Source organism: Hoplias malabaricus, chromosome Y, assembly GCF_029633855.1.
Source record: "Hoplias malabaricus isolate fHopMal1 chromosome Y, fHopMal1.hap1, whole genome shotgun sequence".
Classification (NCBI taxonomy): Eukaryota; Metazoa; Chordata; class Actinopteri; order Characiformes; family Erythrinidae; genus Hoplias; species Hoplias malabaricus.
Genome location: NC_089820.1, coordinates 24,363,094 through 24,379,881, shown reverse-complemented (window position 1 = coordinate 24,379,881; position 16,788 = coordinate 24,363,094). Strand labels below are relative to the sequence as shown.

At 45.7% G+C, this 16,788-nt stretch overlaps 1 protein-coding gene across 1 annotated transcript; it reads left to right on the top strand.

Moving 5' to 3' along the window:
* The first annotated feature begins 11,809 nt into the window (after nucleotides 1-11,809).
* LOC136677604 (probable E3 ubiquitin-protein ligase DTX3) lies at nucleotides 11,810-15,160 on the top strand. Its single transcript, XM_066655168.1, is given in 4 exon segments — nucleotides 11,810-12,240; nucleotides 12,242-12,392; nucleotides 13,591-13,808; nucleotides 15,023-15,160. Coding segments are annotated over 4 exon segments (630 nt in total). The 5' UTR covers nucleotides 11,810-12,049; the 3' UTR covers nucleotides 15,093-15,160.
* Nucleotides 15,161-16,788: the final 1,628 nt, after the last annotated feature.

The following is a 16,788-nucleotide window of genomic DNA, read 5'->3' as shown; positions in this document are numbered from 1 at the left end:
TCCTTTAGTTAGCGTTAGCAGAAGGCTAAGAGGAATTGGTGTTTTGGCCCCTGGGCTCCCCCTACTGTAGTAGAGCTTACTCACTTTTACAGCACTGAGCAGAAATGTATAAGGAGGTGAAGGGGTGGTCTGCAACTCTCTTATAAAAGCTACACAGTGCTATTTCTGCAGTGCGTAACACAATTTGAGAGAGGGATAAAGAGGTAAAATGACGGTAATTACAGTGATAAACACTTGAACTTTAATTTTTTTTAATTCACCGTGTAATTTTGCAACAGTTAATCACACAACAGTAAGCTAAGAAAACGTATTTCACAAAAAAAAAAAACCGTTAAAAATATTGTGGGTCTGAGCATGCGCAGCTTTCTGAGGCAGAGTGCCGTTGTGTTGAGGCCGTTGCTAAAATAAATAAATGTAATCAGTTTCTATGTGTTTTAAAGTGTACATTTACCGAAATAAAAGAAATGAAGAGTCTTTAACTTTAAACCTGACTGCTGACAAATCACTTGATTAAAGGTTACAGAGGATCGAGGGTTGGTTGCTGTAAACTTTACCCAGAACCTGAGCAAACAAGGTCCAGACTGAAACGCTAAAATGAGCGCCTCCGCGGTTGGAGAGGCGCGTGTAGTCCAGGTTTTACGGCACCTTCTCTTCCTACTTTACACAAAGCGAAACTGAAAGGCGTGTGTGCGGCTCGCTACGAGAGGTCGGGGTTGTTTTTAACGCTGTTTATAAAAGTAACTTAAGTGTCTCGGTGGAGGACTCCTTTGAGGAGAGGTTATTCCTGCCCTGTGCTGGTGGAGTTTACTGGTGGGAGCTGCTGTAGGGCTCAGAGGCTGTTTGTTATTCTTTGTTTGTTTGTTTGTTTGTGTTAGTTTGCTTGGCAACGCGATGGCGGGATCACATCTACCAGAGGTTAGGCTGCTCATTCATTTATTGATTTACGTTCATAATAAACACAGTGACCAAAGGTTTATGGATACAGAAATATTGAATTTGACTTCCGTAATGTGCTCCCACTGTGAAGTATTATCTCTATAGGAACTATTAAAGAAATACAGACCAATGCCAAGCGTGAGCTAAAGAAGTAAAAAGCACCCAGCACTGGGCTTTGAAGCAGTTGTACTGTGTTCTCTGGGGTGATGCAGCTCCACCCTGTACCTACAGGATCAGGACTAATCCTCTAGCATGGTGATCCGACCTCACTAAACCTCTCATGGCTTAGATCCTGAAAGCCCTTACAGAAATGTGCCAGCATCCTGTCTGAAGCCTTCCCAGAAGAGCAGGAGCTGTTACTGCCGGAAAAACAAAACAGACTCCAAGTTGATCCCCTTATTTCAGAAGATATTTTGGAACAGCAAGTGTCCACAAACTTCTGGACAAGAGTGTTTCCTCTAGACTAGATATAACCAAGTCATCTCTCTCTCTCTCTTTCTCTCTCTAGTGATCTCTCTCTCTCACTCTAGTCATCTCTCTCCCCTCTCGCTCGTCATCTCTCTCTCTCTCTCTCTCTCTCTCTCACTCTAGTCATCTCTCTCTCTCTCACTCTAGTCATCTCTCTCTCTCTCTCTCTAGTCATCTCTCAGTTCAGTTCAGTTCAGCAGTGCTTTATTGGCATGAATGTAATACAGTACGCTGTTGCTAAAGCATATTACAGAAAATACATAAACATATAGATACAGATACAGTTACTGAAGAATTAATGTTCTTTTTGGACCGTTCCCAAAGTAATTAAAATTTAGAAAATATCAAAAAGTTCCAAAATAGAACCTTCCTCCTCAGGGAGGCGTGCTCGTTCCGGAAGTTTTACAAAGACCAGTCGAGTGAAGTTCAAAGCAAATCAAAGTATTTATTACAATACTGGATCCAGGAGAACTAATACATAAGAAACGCAAAGTGCCCTTTCCACGCAAAGTTCTGACTCTTCGCATCTGACTCCACAGTTTTATACCTGATATGACGTATACCCTACTGGCAAGGCGTTTCTGGCTGATTAACATATATTAATATGCATAATAAGACATGTTAGTACTCATGTTTCTCGCGTGCAGGTTTCCCATGCACCTGTGACCCCAAAACACTCATCATACCCTTTTGACACTGTAGGTTTTGTTTCCCACACTCCTTTTCTGTCACCAAGATTCAGAGGAGTCACTGAGGTGCCCTAAAGTTCAACTCCCCCTTTTGGCTAACACTTGTAATTTATGTGTTTCCTAAGTGCAGATCTGTTCAATGTTAGAGGTCTAAGAATTTAGAAAGGTGCTAATACTGAGTCAACATGCCAGTTAGTGTGCAGATTCTAAACTGTTTAAATGCATGTCTAGATACTGGTTAATCATTCATATGAGTACATATAAGATACAAGATTTCACACAATGTATATGTAATTATACTTTCTAATTTTAACTAATATTCATTTAAGGATACTTATCCACTAATACAAAGTAATAAAATTGTTTTTTTACAACATTACAACAACAGGAAATGATATTTACAGGATTACTGATAATCAAATAAGAAAAGGAAAATAAGAGCATGGAGACAATATAGATGTTTAATAATCAGTAATAATCAGTAATACTCAGTAATAATTAGTTACACTGTTGATTGACCGCACTGGTTGTCCCTCAGGTTGTGGCAGTCTGTCACATATTTGGCTGCGTGTGTGATCAGCTCCTCCTTCTCTCCCAGTACACACTGGAGCTTCTCTGTATCAGTGAGGAGCAGGAACTCAGGACAGACTCGACTCGCTCTCTGGTAGAACCTGCTTCTGACGGACTCATACTTGGGGCATTGGGTCAGGAAGTGCAGCTCTGTCTCCACCACCGAGAGCTCACAGTGAGAGCACAGCCTGTCCTCTCTGGGGACCCAGTTCTGTCTGTGACGGCCGGTCTCCACGGCCAGACTGTGCTCACTGAGTGACCTCTCTCTGATGGTTGTGAGGTATTTGGCCAGTGTGTATTCTCTGTTTAGGGCTGAGCAGCTCTGTAGTTTATGTTGTTGTTGTATGGTGTGGGTCCAGTGTGTGAGATAATTGTTTTGTTGTTGGATGATGATGTGCTGGGGTCTGATTTTCTGAGTGAGTGTGTGGTGAGGATGTTTGGACTTGGTGATGTCATTGGGTTGTAGGTCACCGAGGGTCAGGACCAGCTGGCTGAGGGGACTCCTATCAATGTGGAGCTCCTGATTGGACAGGGCTTTGTAGTGCAGTGACTGGGGGTCACTGGATTTTAGATGCCTCCAGAAGTTCAGAGCTCTTTTCTGAATGGCTATGAGGAGGGGGTACTGCCCTAGTTCGGACCTGCAGCCGTTATTGGGGGCCTTTCTCTACACATGCAGGATACTTTTGCAGAATTCCATGTGCAGGGTTTCAATTGGATGTTTGTCCCAGTTTGTAAAACTGCTCTGTGTAAGGGGTCCCCACACCTCACTGCCATACAGAGCGATGGGTTCTATAACCGATCTGAACAGTTTCAGCCAGATTGGAATTGGTATTTCGAAATTAATGGACTTTTTGATGGAAACAGGGCCCTTCTGGCCTTCTCTCTGAGCTCCTTCACAGCCGAGTCGAAACTTCCCGTGGAGCTGAGGGTTATCCCCAGATACGTGTGTGTTTTAGTGTGTTCAATGTTGGTGTTGTTTATTGTAAAATTGTAGTTCCCCTGATTTTTAGACCTCTTTTGGAATGTCATTATTTTAGTTTTTCTGTGGTTTACTGTCAGAGCCCAGTTTTGACAGTAGTTCTCCAGGACGTTTAAACTTTCCTGGAGTCCTTCTCTGGTCGGTGACAGCAAAACAAGGTCATCTGCGTAGAGGAGGCACTTGATTTTGGTGTCCCCCAAAGAGAGGCCGGGTACTGAGTCACTCTGGTCCAGTTTATCAGCCAGTTCATTGATGTAGATGTTAAAGAGAGTGGGGCTCAGGCTGCAGCCCTGACGCACTCCTCGAGACTGTGGGAAGAACTCTGTCCTGTGAGAGTACATTGATTTAATGACGTCATAGGTTCTCCCCCCAACACCGCTTTCTAAAAGTTTATAGAATAATCCCGAGTGCCAAATGGAGTCAAACGTTTTTTGAAAATCTACAAAACGTGAAGATTTTGCCTTTATTGTGATGTACATGTTTATCTATCAGCGTGTGGAGGGTGAAGATGTGGTCAGAGGTTCTGTGGTGCGGGAGGAAGCCGATCTGAGCTCTGCTGAGGACGTTATGGTCTGTGAGGAAACCTGTGAGTCGAGTGTTGAGGACGCTACAGAAGACCTCCCCCAGGCTGCTGCTCACACAGATCCCTCTGTAATTGTTTGGGTCGTATTTGTCTCCGGATTTGAATATGGGGGATATGAGACCCTCGCTCCAGACGCTGGGGAAGTGGCCTGTGTTTAAAATAAGGTTAAATAGTTTGAGAATGGCCAATTTGAATTTCGAATCTGTGTGTTTTATCATTTCATTCATGATGCCGTCTGTACCACGGGCTTTTCTGGGCTGGAGGCCTCTGAGCTGTTCCTCTAACTCCGACTCTGTGATGGGGAAGTCCAGTGGGTTCTGATAGTCTTTGATCACTGTGTGGAGTGTTTCTAATTTACTGGATATTTGCTGTTGTTGTGTATTTAATAATTGACGACTGTACAATGATTCAAAATGATCTCTCCACACGTCTCCATAAGTAATCGCTAAATCATCCTGATGTTTTCTGTTTAATGACTTCCAGTTGTCCCAGAATGAATTGGAGTTGATTGAATTCTCCAGGTTGTGTATTTGATGTTGTGTGTATTTGTACTTTTTGGTTCTGAGTGTGTGTTTGTATTCTCTCAGTACCTCATAGTATTCAGTGCGTAACTCTTCGTTTAGTGGTTCCCTGTGTTTCTGATTGGATCATTTTCAGACTTTGTTTCTCTTTCTCTTGCAGTCGTGATCGAACCATGCGTCTGATTGGATTTTTCTTGGTTTGTTTTTCCTGATTGTGAGATTAGAAAGTCGGACTGCATGATCAAAGATATGATTTAAGTTTTCCACAGCCACATCAACACCTTCTTTATGTTGTTGGTAGGTGTTTGACAGATAGGAGTCGAGACGTGTCTGGATTTCCGGGCTGTTTACGGCATGGAGGTATTGGTCAGTGCTGTCCGGAGTCCACCTGAGTGTGTGTTTGAGTCTGTACAGTGTGCTGGGGTGTTTTCTTGTGGTCAGTTCTAATGATTCTGTTCAGATAGAGTGTGATTTGGCTGTGATCTGAGAGGGGTGTTAGTGGCTTGACCGTGAAGGCTCTGAGGAAGGCCGGGTCCAGATCGGTTATAGCATAGTCTACCGTACTGCTGCCGAGAGCCGAGCCGTGGGTGAGCTGACCGTAGGAGTCCCCTCGTAGTCGACCGTTTACGACGCACAAACCCAGGCTTTGACAGAGCTGTAGCAGGCTCTTCCCATGAGAATTTACAGATTTGTCACAGTTTTCTCTGTAGTGGAACGTTGGGAAGTAGACGTTGTTCCCTGTTATAAAGTGGTCACCGTGAGAGCTGATGAAGTCGGGCTGAGCTCCTGTCCTGGCGGTCAGGTCTCCACAGATAACCACATGTCCTTGTTTTTGGAAATGACTGATCTGTTGTTCTAAATTTGGAAAAGTTTCCTCTTCGAAGTAGGGCGATTCTGCTGGGGGGATGTAGATGGCACAGAGAAATATATTTTGGGGGGTTGAGATTAACTGCTTATTAATTTTGATCCAGAGAAGATTTTCCCCTTGTTTTACTTTTTGAATCGATTCTGATTTAAACCAGAGGAGCATCCCCCGAGTCTCTTCCCTGAGAAACTCCCTTTAATTTAGTGGAGGGCAACACTAACTCCCTGTAACCTGGGGGACAACCAGTGGGCTCGTCTCCTTTACTCCATGTCTCCTGCAAAATTAATACATCTATATTTCTTATTTCTTGTACAAAATCAGGGTTTCTGCTCTTTAAACCGAATAAAGAGGAGTTTAAACCTTGGATATTCCATAGAGAGATAATTGAAAACAACTAACTGATAATTAATATTAATTAAAAAGATCAAATTTCCATTTCTGTGTTAATCACTGTACAGAGAGGAAATAATGTACACTGTGTAAGAATTAATGTCCTTTACCTCTCTGGTAACATGCCTCTTACCACGGGCAGTGTCCCATCAGATGTGTGCAGATGTGGCTGAGCATCTGCTGAATGTCTCTCAGCTCAGAGGCGTTGGTGTTTGCTGCTCTGCCGACCGCCTGGGTGTAGCTCAGTGTTCCTGGTCTGATCTGGAGTTGAGGAGCTGGTGTTGGGCCCTGGTTCAGTGGTGCAGTGTGTGTACCTGTGCTAGGTGATGGAGCTGGTGAGGGAGCAGGGTGTTCATGATGGCTCCTCCTCCTCCTGTCTGGAGGTGGTGGATAATGATGGCCATGTTGCTGAGGTCTCAGACCTCCACTCAGGCTGTGTGTATCGAGGTCCTCGTCCAGTGGTGTGTTGGTGTGTAGTGATGTTCCGGGCCAATGCCACATTTTTTAGTGTCTTTGCAAACACAGGAACTACCTCTTTGAACAGATGGACGTGGTCGAAGAGGCAGGCTGTGTCCAGAGTCGGGTGGTGGGCGAGGTGGGTGTTGGGTCGGAGGGCACACTCTCTGGAGGTCCTGGCGTTGATTTTCTGGATCGTATCCGGGTGGAAATCTTTGCGGGGCAGCAGGGTGGAGATGATGATTTTGGCATTAGGGAAGGTGTTGCAGGCCTTCTCTATAACTGCTCTCAGGGACACAGCCACTCTCTCTTGCTGAGCTCTCAGGTCGTTTGTTCCTGTGTGGATTATTATGTGGGTGGGTGAGCCCAGATTTGCCTCAGAGAGTAGCTCCAATGCTCTTTTTGTAGTTGGACACCGGAGTTTAGTGACTCTATGTTTAGGGAAGAGTTTTTTCTCATCAATAAACTTCCCATTGGAGTCCATGAGCAGTGCAATGTTCAGATGGTGTATAGTCCTCCTCACATTTAATGTGGTGTTCTGGCCGCTGGGTTCCAGATGTGTTTGGAGGCTGGTGGAGGTTGAGGGAAGAGGCTGTTGTGAGTCAGCCGGGGTTAAAAGAGGAGGTGGTTGTAGAGGCTGCTGTGGGCTGGTGGAGGTTGAATCTTGCGGGTGGGTGAACAGGTCCTGGGTGGGTTTCTCTGCTGTTACAGGAGCCTGTTGCTGATTTAGGGAGTGGAGCTGGTCTCTCAGACTCTGTACGATGTCGTCTCTCTGTCTCAGCTCCTCTCTCAGAGCAGTCATCTCCTTTCTGTGGTTGTCCCTGTCCCTCTCCCTGTCCTTCTGTAGTCCTCTCACCTGTGCTTTAAGTTCAGCCAGCTCTTTTCTGTAGGTCTCTCTGTCTTTTGTCAGCTCTTTGTCTGGTTTCTGTTCCAGGACCATCTCCCGAAGGTGCACTAACTCCACCTCCAGGCAAGTGAAGTGCTCCTTCATCACTGTAATGGGTCTTTCTTTCTCTGCAGTCTCCTTAAGTTCATTAAAGGCCTCCTGAAACTCACCGAGGTTCCCCTGAACCATGAGTGTTCCGTTCTTGTAGATGTTGACTGTGATCAACACCGTCTCTGAGTCGTTGGGGTCTTTGATCTTTACCTTCCACCCGTTACAGATGCCCTCCTTCTTCACAGAGGGGTAGTGGGAGGTCAGAGCTTTGTGCCATGAGCTGGGGTGGTCAGAGTAGAAGATGAGGTTGCTGACTTCCCCGGTCTTATAAAGATCTGCAAACAGAGTCTCTGGCTTCTCCTTCAGCAGCTTGTGTTTGAACTGCTTTCGGGCGACGTCACTCTTCACCTCGGGAGGGTATGTGACTGTGTGGAACTGTGCAGGAGCACAGAGTGAGGCCTCACTGTCTTCAGGACAGCAGGAGAGGAGCAGGGCTTCTTCTGATTGGCTCATTCCGAGAGCTCGTTCAAATGTCACCGACGGAATGTTTATTCTCAATTGTCAACTGACACTTTAGCTTTAGCCCTTAGCTTAGCTTTAGTTTTGTTCTTAAAATCTATTAAATATCAGCAAAACATTAAATGAATAAACTCTTATTTTTCCTCCACTGTGTGTAAAGGAGGTGTCACTCACAGATTAGCTGCTGGTGATGTGGGTGACGCTGGGGGAGATGAGTTTTCTTCTCTTTCCTCTGACCTCAGTTCTGCTGTTAGCTGCTCTGTCTGGGTGTGTTCTCCTTACAGTTACAATCAGAAAACCTCAAATATCTCACAGATTCTGCTGATTTTAGTCTCGTTTTTTGTAATTCTGATCTTAGTGAATCCTTCTGCAGTGTTTCTTGAGACTATTTCAGAATTTCTCTCATTTAAAACCAGAAAACAACACGAAAAAAGTCTGGGAGCTTACACAGACATGACTGTAGTAGAATGTAGTAGAATCTCTCTCTCTCTCTAGTCGTCTCTCTCTCTCTCTCTAGTCGTCTCTCTCTCTCTCTCTAGTCGTCTCTCTCTCTCTCTCTCTAGTCGTCTCTCTCTCTCTCTCTCTCTCTAGTCCGTCTCTTCTCTCTCTCTTCTCTAGTCGTCTCTCTCTCTCTCTCTCTCTAGTCATCTCTCTCTCTCTCTCTCTCTCTAGCTCTCTCTCTCTCTCTCTCTCTAGTCATCTCTCTCTCTCTCTCTCTCTAGTCGTCTCTCTCTCTCTCTAGTCGTCTCTCTCTCTCTCTCTCTATCGTCTCTCTCTCTCTCTCTCTAGTCGTCTCTCTCTCTCTCTCTAGTCGTCTCTCTCTCTCTAGTCGTCTCTCTCTCTCTCTCTCTAGTCGTCTCTCTCTCTCTCTCTAGTCGTCTCTCTCTCTCTCTAGTCGTCTCTCTCTCTCTCTCTCTAGTCGTCTCTCTCTCTCTCTCTCTAGTGTCGTCTCTCTCTCTCTCTCTCTAGTCGTCTCTCTCTCTCTCTCAGTCGTCTCTCTCCTCTCTAGTCGTCTCTCTCTCTCTCTCTAGTCATCTCTCTCTCTCTCTCTCTAGTCGTCTCTCTCTCTCTCTCTCTAGTCATCTCTCTCTCTCTCTCTAGTCGTCTCTCTCTCTCTCTCTCTAGTCATCTCTCTCTCTCTCTCTAGTCGTCTCTCTCTCTCTCTCTCTAGTCGTCTCTCTCTCTCTCTCTAGTCGTCTCTCTCTCTCTCTCTCTAGTCGTCTCTCTCTCTCTCTCTCTAGTCGTCTCTCTCTCTCTCTCTCTAGTCGTCTCTCTCTCTCTCTCTCTCTAGTCGTCTCTCTCTCTCTCTCTCTAGTCGTCTCTCTCTCTCTCTCTCTAGTCATCTCTCTCTCTCTCTCTCTAGTCGTCTCTCTCTCTCTCTCTCTAGTCATCTCTCTCTCTCTCTCTAGTCGTCTCTCTCTCTCTCTCTAGTCATCTCTCTCTCTCTCTCTAGTCGTCTCTCTCTCTCTCTCTCTAGTCATCTCTCTCTCTCTCTCTAGTCGTCTCTCTCTCTCTCTCGTCATCTCTCTCTCTCTAGTCATCTCTCTATCTCTCTCTAGTCATCTCTCTATCTCTCTCTAGTCGTCTCTCTCTCTCTCTCTAGTCATCTCTCTCTCTCTCTCTAGTTTCTAGTCGTCTCTCTCTCTCTCTAGTCGTCTCTCTCTCTCTAGTCATCTCTCTCTCTCTCTCTTTCTTTAGTCATCTCTCTCTCTCTCTCTTTCTTTAGTCATCTCTCTCTCTCTCTCTCTAGTCGTCTCTCTCTCTCTCTCTCTCTAGTCGTCTCTCTCTCTCTCTAGTCGTCTCTCTCTCTCTCTAGTCGTCTCTCTCTCTCTCTAGTCGTCTCTCTCTCTCTCTCTCTAGTCGTCTCTCTCTCTCTCTCTAGTCGTCTCTCTCTCTCTCTCTCTAGTCGGTCTCTCTCTCTCTCTCTCTCTAGTCGTCTCTCTCTCTCTCTCTAGTCGTCTCTCTCTCTCTCTCTCTAGTCGTCTCTCTCTCTCTCTCTAGTCGTCTCTCTCTCTCTCTCTAGTCGTCTCTCTCTCTCTCTCTCTAGTCTCCTCTCTCTCTCTCTCTCTCTCTAGTCGTCTCTCTCTCTCTCTCTCTCTCTAGTCATCTCTCTCTCTCTCTCTCTCTAGTCATCTCTCTCTCTCTCTCTCTCTAGTCATCTCTCTCTCTCTCTCTCTCTCTCTAGTCGTCTCTCTCTCTCTCTCTCTAGTCGTCTCTCTCTCTCTCTCTCTAGTCGTCTCTCTCTCTCTCTCTAGTCGTCTCTCTCTCTCTCTCTAGTCGTCTCTCTCTCTCTCTCTAGTCGTCTCTCTCTCTCTCTCTCTAGTCGTCTCTCTCTCTCTCTCTAGTCGTCTCTCTCTCTCTCTCTCTAGTCGTCTCTCTCTCTCTCTCTCTCTAGTCGTCTCTCTCTCTCTCTCTCTAGTCGTCTCTCTCTCTCTCTCTAGTCGTCTCTCTCTCTCTCTCTAGTCGTCTCTCTCTCTCTCTCTAGTCATCTCTCTCTCTCTCTCTCTAGTCGTCTCTCTCTCTCTCTCTAGTCATCTCTCTCTCTCTCTCTAGTCGTCTCTCTCTCTCTCTCTCTAGTCATCTCTCTCTCTCTCTCTAGTCGTCTCTCTCTCTCTCTCTCTAGTCGTCTCTCTCTCTCTCTCTCTAGTCGTCTCTCTCTCTCTCTCTCTCTAGTCGTCTCTCTCTCTCTCTCTCTAGTCGTCTCTCTCTCTCTCTCTCTAGTCGTCTCTCTCTCTCTCTCTTAGTCGTCTCTCTCTCTCTCTCCTCTAGTCATCTCTCTCTCTCTCTCTAGTCGTCTCTCTCTCTCTCTCTCTAGTCATCTCTCTCTCTCTCTCTCTAGTCGTCTCTCTCTCTCTCTCTAGTCATCTCTCTCTCTCTAGTCATCTCTCTATCTCTCTCTAGTCATCTCTCTATCTCTCTCTAGTCGTCTCTCTCTCTCTCTCTAGTCATCTCTCTCTCTCTCTCTAGTCGTCTCTCTCTCTCTAGTCGTCTCTCTCTCTCTCTAGTCGTCTCTCTCTCTCTAGTCATCTCTCTCTCTCTCTCTTTCTCTAGTCATCTCTCTCTCTCTCTCTTTCTTTAGTCATCTCTCTCTCTCTCTCTTTCTTTAGTCATCTCTCTCTCTCTCTCTCTAGTCGTCTCTCTCTCTCTCTCTCTAGTCGTCTCTCTCTCTCTCTAGTCGTCTCTCTCTCTCTCTAGTCGTCTCTCTCTCTCTCTAGTCATCTCTCTCTCTCTCTCTCTCTCTCTAGTCATCTCTAGGAGGTCATCTGTAGGGGGAGTGTTCCTTTAACTCTACACAAGCTGAAAGTCCCTGTGAAGAGAATGTGCTAATTATTAACAGTGATACTTCTTTCAATATTTCTGTACGTCATCCGTGAATCTGACCTTGGTTCATTTTTACACAGGGCTCACGGCCACTGTGGATGATGTTGCCCATTTCCAACTTAACTTCTCTCTCATTTCAGATCTTCTCTGATGTGACGCTTAATATTGATCCGCAAACTTTTGTGGAGCCGGAGAAAAATGAGAAAAGAGCTGAAAAAGATGGGCGTAAGTGAGCACCAAGCCAGAGACTCCACTGTAGTGGTCAAAGGATCTTTTAAAAATGGTTGAGGACGTTTACACAAACTTGTCACGGTTGGAGAGGAGGAAGTCTAAAAGTGGAGGACACAAGGAGAGAATCCATGAGAATCACCGCATCTCCCCAAGGTTACTGTCAGCTCCCGGGTCACCAGTAACTCCAGTGGAACCTGTGGAGATCGATGCTGCTGTGATGCACTTCATTGAAGAGAAACACTCTGCAGAGCTGCAGAAAATACGACAGACCGGGGTTGGTATGAAGCTGTGTGGAAATACATGACATTTCCTGCAGGCCACACCAACCAGGAGGAGGTCCAGGCTCAGTTCGCCAGAGAGCGCTTTATTACGCTCTACCAGAAGATCGCCACGAGTCTGCGAAGCCAGGACTATCCCTTAACCTCCCGCCAAAAGCAGACGGTGTCCACACACTGCCCAGAGCTGCTGCTAAAGGACGAAGGTAAACGTGCAGTAACACTGACCGGGAGCTACCTTCATCTCCAAAGGTTCGAGCGATTATTTTACAGACCTTCTAAACGATCTTCTCAAAACAGAACAGTCACATGGACGACGTCCCGGCCGCAGTGTCCAGCCCGGCCTCGTCTCCCCCATCGCGAACTCAGCCGAAGGACAAAGAGGAGATCTGCTGTATTTGTTTGGAAACGCTGGTGAAGTCCAAGAGTAAGACCCTGGAGAAATGTAAGCACTCCTTCTGCAGAGACTGTCTAAAGAGGGCGTTCGAAGTTAAACCGTGTGTCCACGTGTGGAGTGTTATATGGCGCTGTGACCGGGACACAACCTGAAGGTGGAACGATGTCGACCGCCAGGGAATCGTTGGGTTTGCCGGGGTATGAGCGCTACGGGACGATCGTTATTCGTTATTACATTCCGAGCGGGACACAGAAGGTGAGAATGCTGTGGTAATACAAAATCCTTTTTAAATTTCAATGGAAGGCAGTGTAAAAAGATTTAATGCCAAGTACATTTTGGAGCATTTATTTTGGTCTGAAATGTTCACACTGTAGTAAACTAAATAGCCACAAAAATGAAGATACATGTTTTTCTTTGGACAGCGACTGTAGCCCCTGCTATAGTTAGTTAAGTAACTCAGCTGCTGAGAGCTTTACACTGTGGACACACACTATTCAGTTTTATAATATCCATGGAAAAGCATGAGATGAAAGTTGCACATAAGCCTAACAACTCAACAAAAAAATATTTTTCAGAAATTTTGAAAAAGACAGTAGGGCAGCACGGTGGTGCAGCAGGTTAGTGTCACAGTCACACAGCTCCAGGGACCTGGAGGTTGTGGTTCGAGCCCCGCTCCAGGTGACTGTCTGTGAGGAGTGTGGTGTGTTCTCCCCGTGTCTGCGTGGGTTTCCTCCGGGTGCTCCGGTTTCCTCCCACGGTCCAAAAACACACATTGGTAGGTGGATTGGCGACTCAAAAGTGTCCGTAGGTGTGAGTGTGTGAGTGAATGTGTGTGTGTTGCCCTGTGAAGGACTGGCGCCCCCTCCAGGGTGTATTCCTGCCTTGCGCCCAATGATTCCAGGTAGGCTCTGGACCCACCGTGACCCTGAAATGGATAAGGTTACAGACAATGAATGAACTAATTAACTTATGAGGTCCGAAAACAATGTCCATCTCGGCTAAATTTGCACCAGATAAGACCGAGAAGGGGAAGGTCACCAAGAACAATGCAGTGAATCACCAAGCCCCCAGCTTTATGGAAACAGCATTTTCTGAGTAATGGTGCACCATCCAATACCTTTGGGTTTAAATTGGATTGGCTTTGGTGTTGCAGAGCTACTAATCTGTCACCAGCATCAGTACTTGACCTTACTAATGGTCTTGTGGTTGAATGCCATCAGATCCTCACAGCAAGGTTCCAACATCTCCAGCCTAAAAGTAAAAACAAAAACAAATAATTAGTGGTCTTTTATTGCAACAGTGACCCCCACAGTTTGTATTTAATTCTACTACATTTGATTCAGCTCATGAAATGGAGGATCAACATCCTAGAAAGGACCCTACAACGCCTCCAGATTCGTGTAGCCCGTAGATTCAGGTTTTTCAGGAATGTCGTTCCATTTTCCTTGTGCAGGAGGAGCACCCGAGTCCCGGCCAGCCGTATCAGGGGGCGTCTCGCGTGGCTTACCTTCCAGACTCCACCGAGGGGAACAAAGTTCTTAAACTCCTCACACAAGCCTTTGATCAAAGGCTGATCTTCACCATCGGGAGCTCGTCCACCACCGGCCGGAGCAACGTGGTCACCTGGAACGACATCCATCACAAAACATCTCGAAGTGGAGGACCTACTGCGTAAGTGTTTAATGAGAGAGTCACTGTGCTGCTGTCAGAGGTGGGGACAGTAAACTAATCACTGTGCTTCTCTCTCTGGAAATATCTAAATCTGTTCATCTGTTATAAAGGAGGAGACAAGTCACCGCTTAAATAATAAACAGGAAAATGTGTAATGCTCAGCAGGGGCTGTGTCCTAAATGCATTGCTGCCCACGCTGCCCCAAGTCCGTGCCTTAAAAGGCAGTATATCAACATGTACCTCTAACCAAATCACATCACGTACTTGCCATGATAACAACAAGCTAACGTTCAATAGACAGAATGATCGCTGCTTTGGGAAGTAACAGAGCAAAAGATACAAAATAACTCGACTATTTTTGGTCAGAATTAACATAAATCTAACTTTAGACTGTGCTGCTGGCGGTGATGACACACAGGTTTGTAGGAAGCATAAGGCAGTGAAGGACACATCTACCCTGCCTTCAATCATCTGACAACAGCATTGTATACAAACACTCAAGACATGACTCAGCACCTTCTTCCCTCAGTACACAGGCTTTAATTAGGAAGTAATAATGCGCTAGGTTTATGATCGCTAACATCAACAAGCCCATCTTTAACCCAAACTCACCAGAGCTTCTGGATACGATATTATCCCAGGAACAGAACAAACCCATCACATGCTTCTGCAGTGTTTTTACTGATGGAGCTCATAACGAAAAGTTCTTCACTCACCGTTTTTTTTTTAGGTTATTTTTTGTTGGATAAACCAACAATTTAACAACAGTCACCATAAAACGATAAAAGAGTACAGGAGGTCCTCGGGTTACGTCAGTCCCGAGTTACGATGGCTACGACACATCTCCCATTTACCGTATAAAGCCTTGTTTGGACTTAAGTGGTTTTGCGTTGCAAACGTCGTAACGTGAACTTCGTGTTTGGTGTGCGTGGCGCGGCGGAAGAATACACGGTTACGCGGCTCGGGACGAGGAGGATAGGTGTTAGGAAAGGATCAGTGCTTACAGTATGTTATTTACGTACAGTACGTATGTATGTTCCGACTTACACCGAAAATCGGTTTATGACGCGACGTAGGAACGGATCAACGTCGTAAGTCGAAGACCCCCTGTATATTATAATTAATTATATATTAATTATTTCTACACCTAACATTACACGTGTTGTTTACATCACTGTCGTTTTTAACAGTGGGTCTTTCTTTATCTTCCTTAGCTACGGTTACCCTGATTCGGACTATCTCAAACGGGTGCAACAGGAGCTGAAGGACAAAGGGATCTACTGACCATCCACAGACCAGTATCTTCTCCAGACTGTAACTGATAGTAACACTCCCAGAAACACTTGTGGGGCTGTTGCCTTGAGTTCTTTTCTTTATTGTATCATTTTAAGTTGTTTTAATAATTTTTATCATGTTTTCTTTTACTCTTTTTATGTATTTCCTTTTATTGCACTACTTTGTTTTAATAGAAATTTATGATTTTTATACTTGCTTTTAATTTAACTGTTTTGTTCTGTAAAGCACTTTGAACTGCTCTGGTAGGAAAGGTACTCTATAAATAAACGTGTGTTGCCTTGAGGAAGCCTTGTGCAACCATTGCAAGAAATGCAGAATGTCACATAGATCATTCAGTGATGGCACCCAAGCTCTGGAACTCTTTACCACAAAGTCTTTGTCTCTGCCCCTCATTTTCTGCCTTTAAATCCAGCTAAAGACCTACCTCCCTGTGTCTGCGTGGGTTTCCTCCGGGTGCATCGGTTTCCTCCCACAGTCCAAAAACACACGTTGGTAGGTGGATTGGCAACTCAAAAGTGTCTGTAGGTGTGTGTGTGAGTGAATGTGTGAGTGTGTGTTGCCCTGTGAAGGATTGGCGCCCCCTCCAGGGTCTATTCCCGCCTTGCGCCCAATGATTCCAGGTAGGCTCTGGAACCACCGCGACACTGAACAGGATAAGGGTTACAGACAATGAATGAATGAATGAATATTATTACATAAAGAGCAGGATTTTAAAATAAGTGAAAATATTTGAGGTAAAACTGATGCAAATTCAGTTTGTTGATCCATGGACACTATAAAACAGAGCAGTTAAGGACGCAGCACCTGACTGAAACATGATCTGAGGATGAGTGTGTGATGATTCTAGTGTAGGACTCCTAATTGAAGACACACTGCTCTGAAAAAAAGGTGAGTTCAGAGCCTGGTGCCGTAAGGTAACATAGATGGCGCTAGTGAGCACCCACTGATTTGCAAATTGTGTGTCACTGTCACAGCTCCAGGGCTCTAAGGTTCTGGATCTATCCTCACATCAGGCCACTGTCAGTGTGTTGTCCCTGTGTCTGTGTGGGTTTCCTCCACGTGATACAGTTCCCTCCCACAGTCCAAAAGCGCATGTTGGTGGGTGGAACTATATTCTATGAAGGACTGTCCTCGTGACCACACATATTGCACCCAATGATTCCAGGTAGGCTCTGGACCCACCATGACCCTAAACAGAGTGAAGTGGTTACAGAAATTAATGAACAAATTATTGAAGAGAGGTGCCCTACAGTCTTCACTGGGAGGCACAAATGTGAACATTACTTCATTCATTGTCTGTAACCCTTATCCAGTTCTGAATCACAGTGGGTCCGGAGCCTACCTGGAATCATTGGACACAAGGCAGGAACACACCCTGGAGGGGGCGCCAGTCCTTCACAGAGTGACACACACTCACACACACACACCTACGGACACTTTTGAGTCACCAATCCATCTAGTGTTTTTGGAGCGTGGGAGGAAACCAGAGCACCCGGAGGAAACCCACGCACACACAGAGAGAACACACCACACTCCTCACAGACAGTCACAGAAAACAGGTCCACTGTCAACAGGCCAATGCAGAGGGGCTTTAACCCCTTGGACACTGGGCATGGAAAAGAGGAGAAAAGGTGTGGATGGGGGGAAAGGATACAGAAAATATTTTTAACCCTTCAGTGTCACT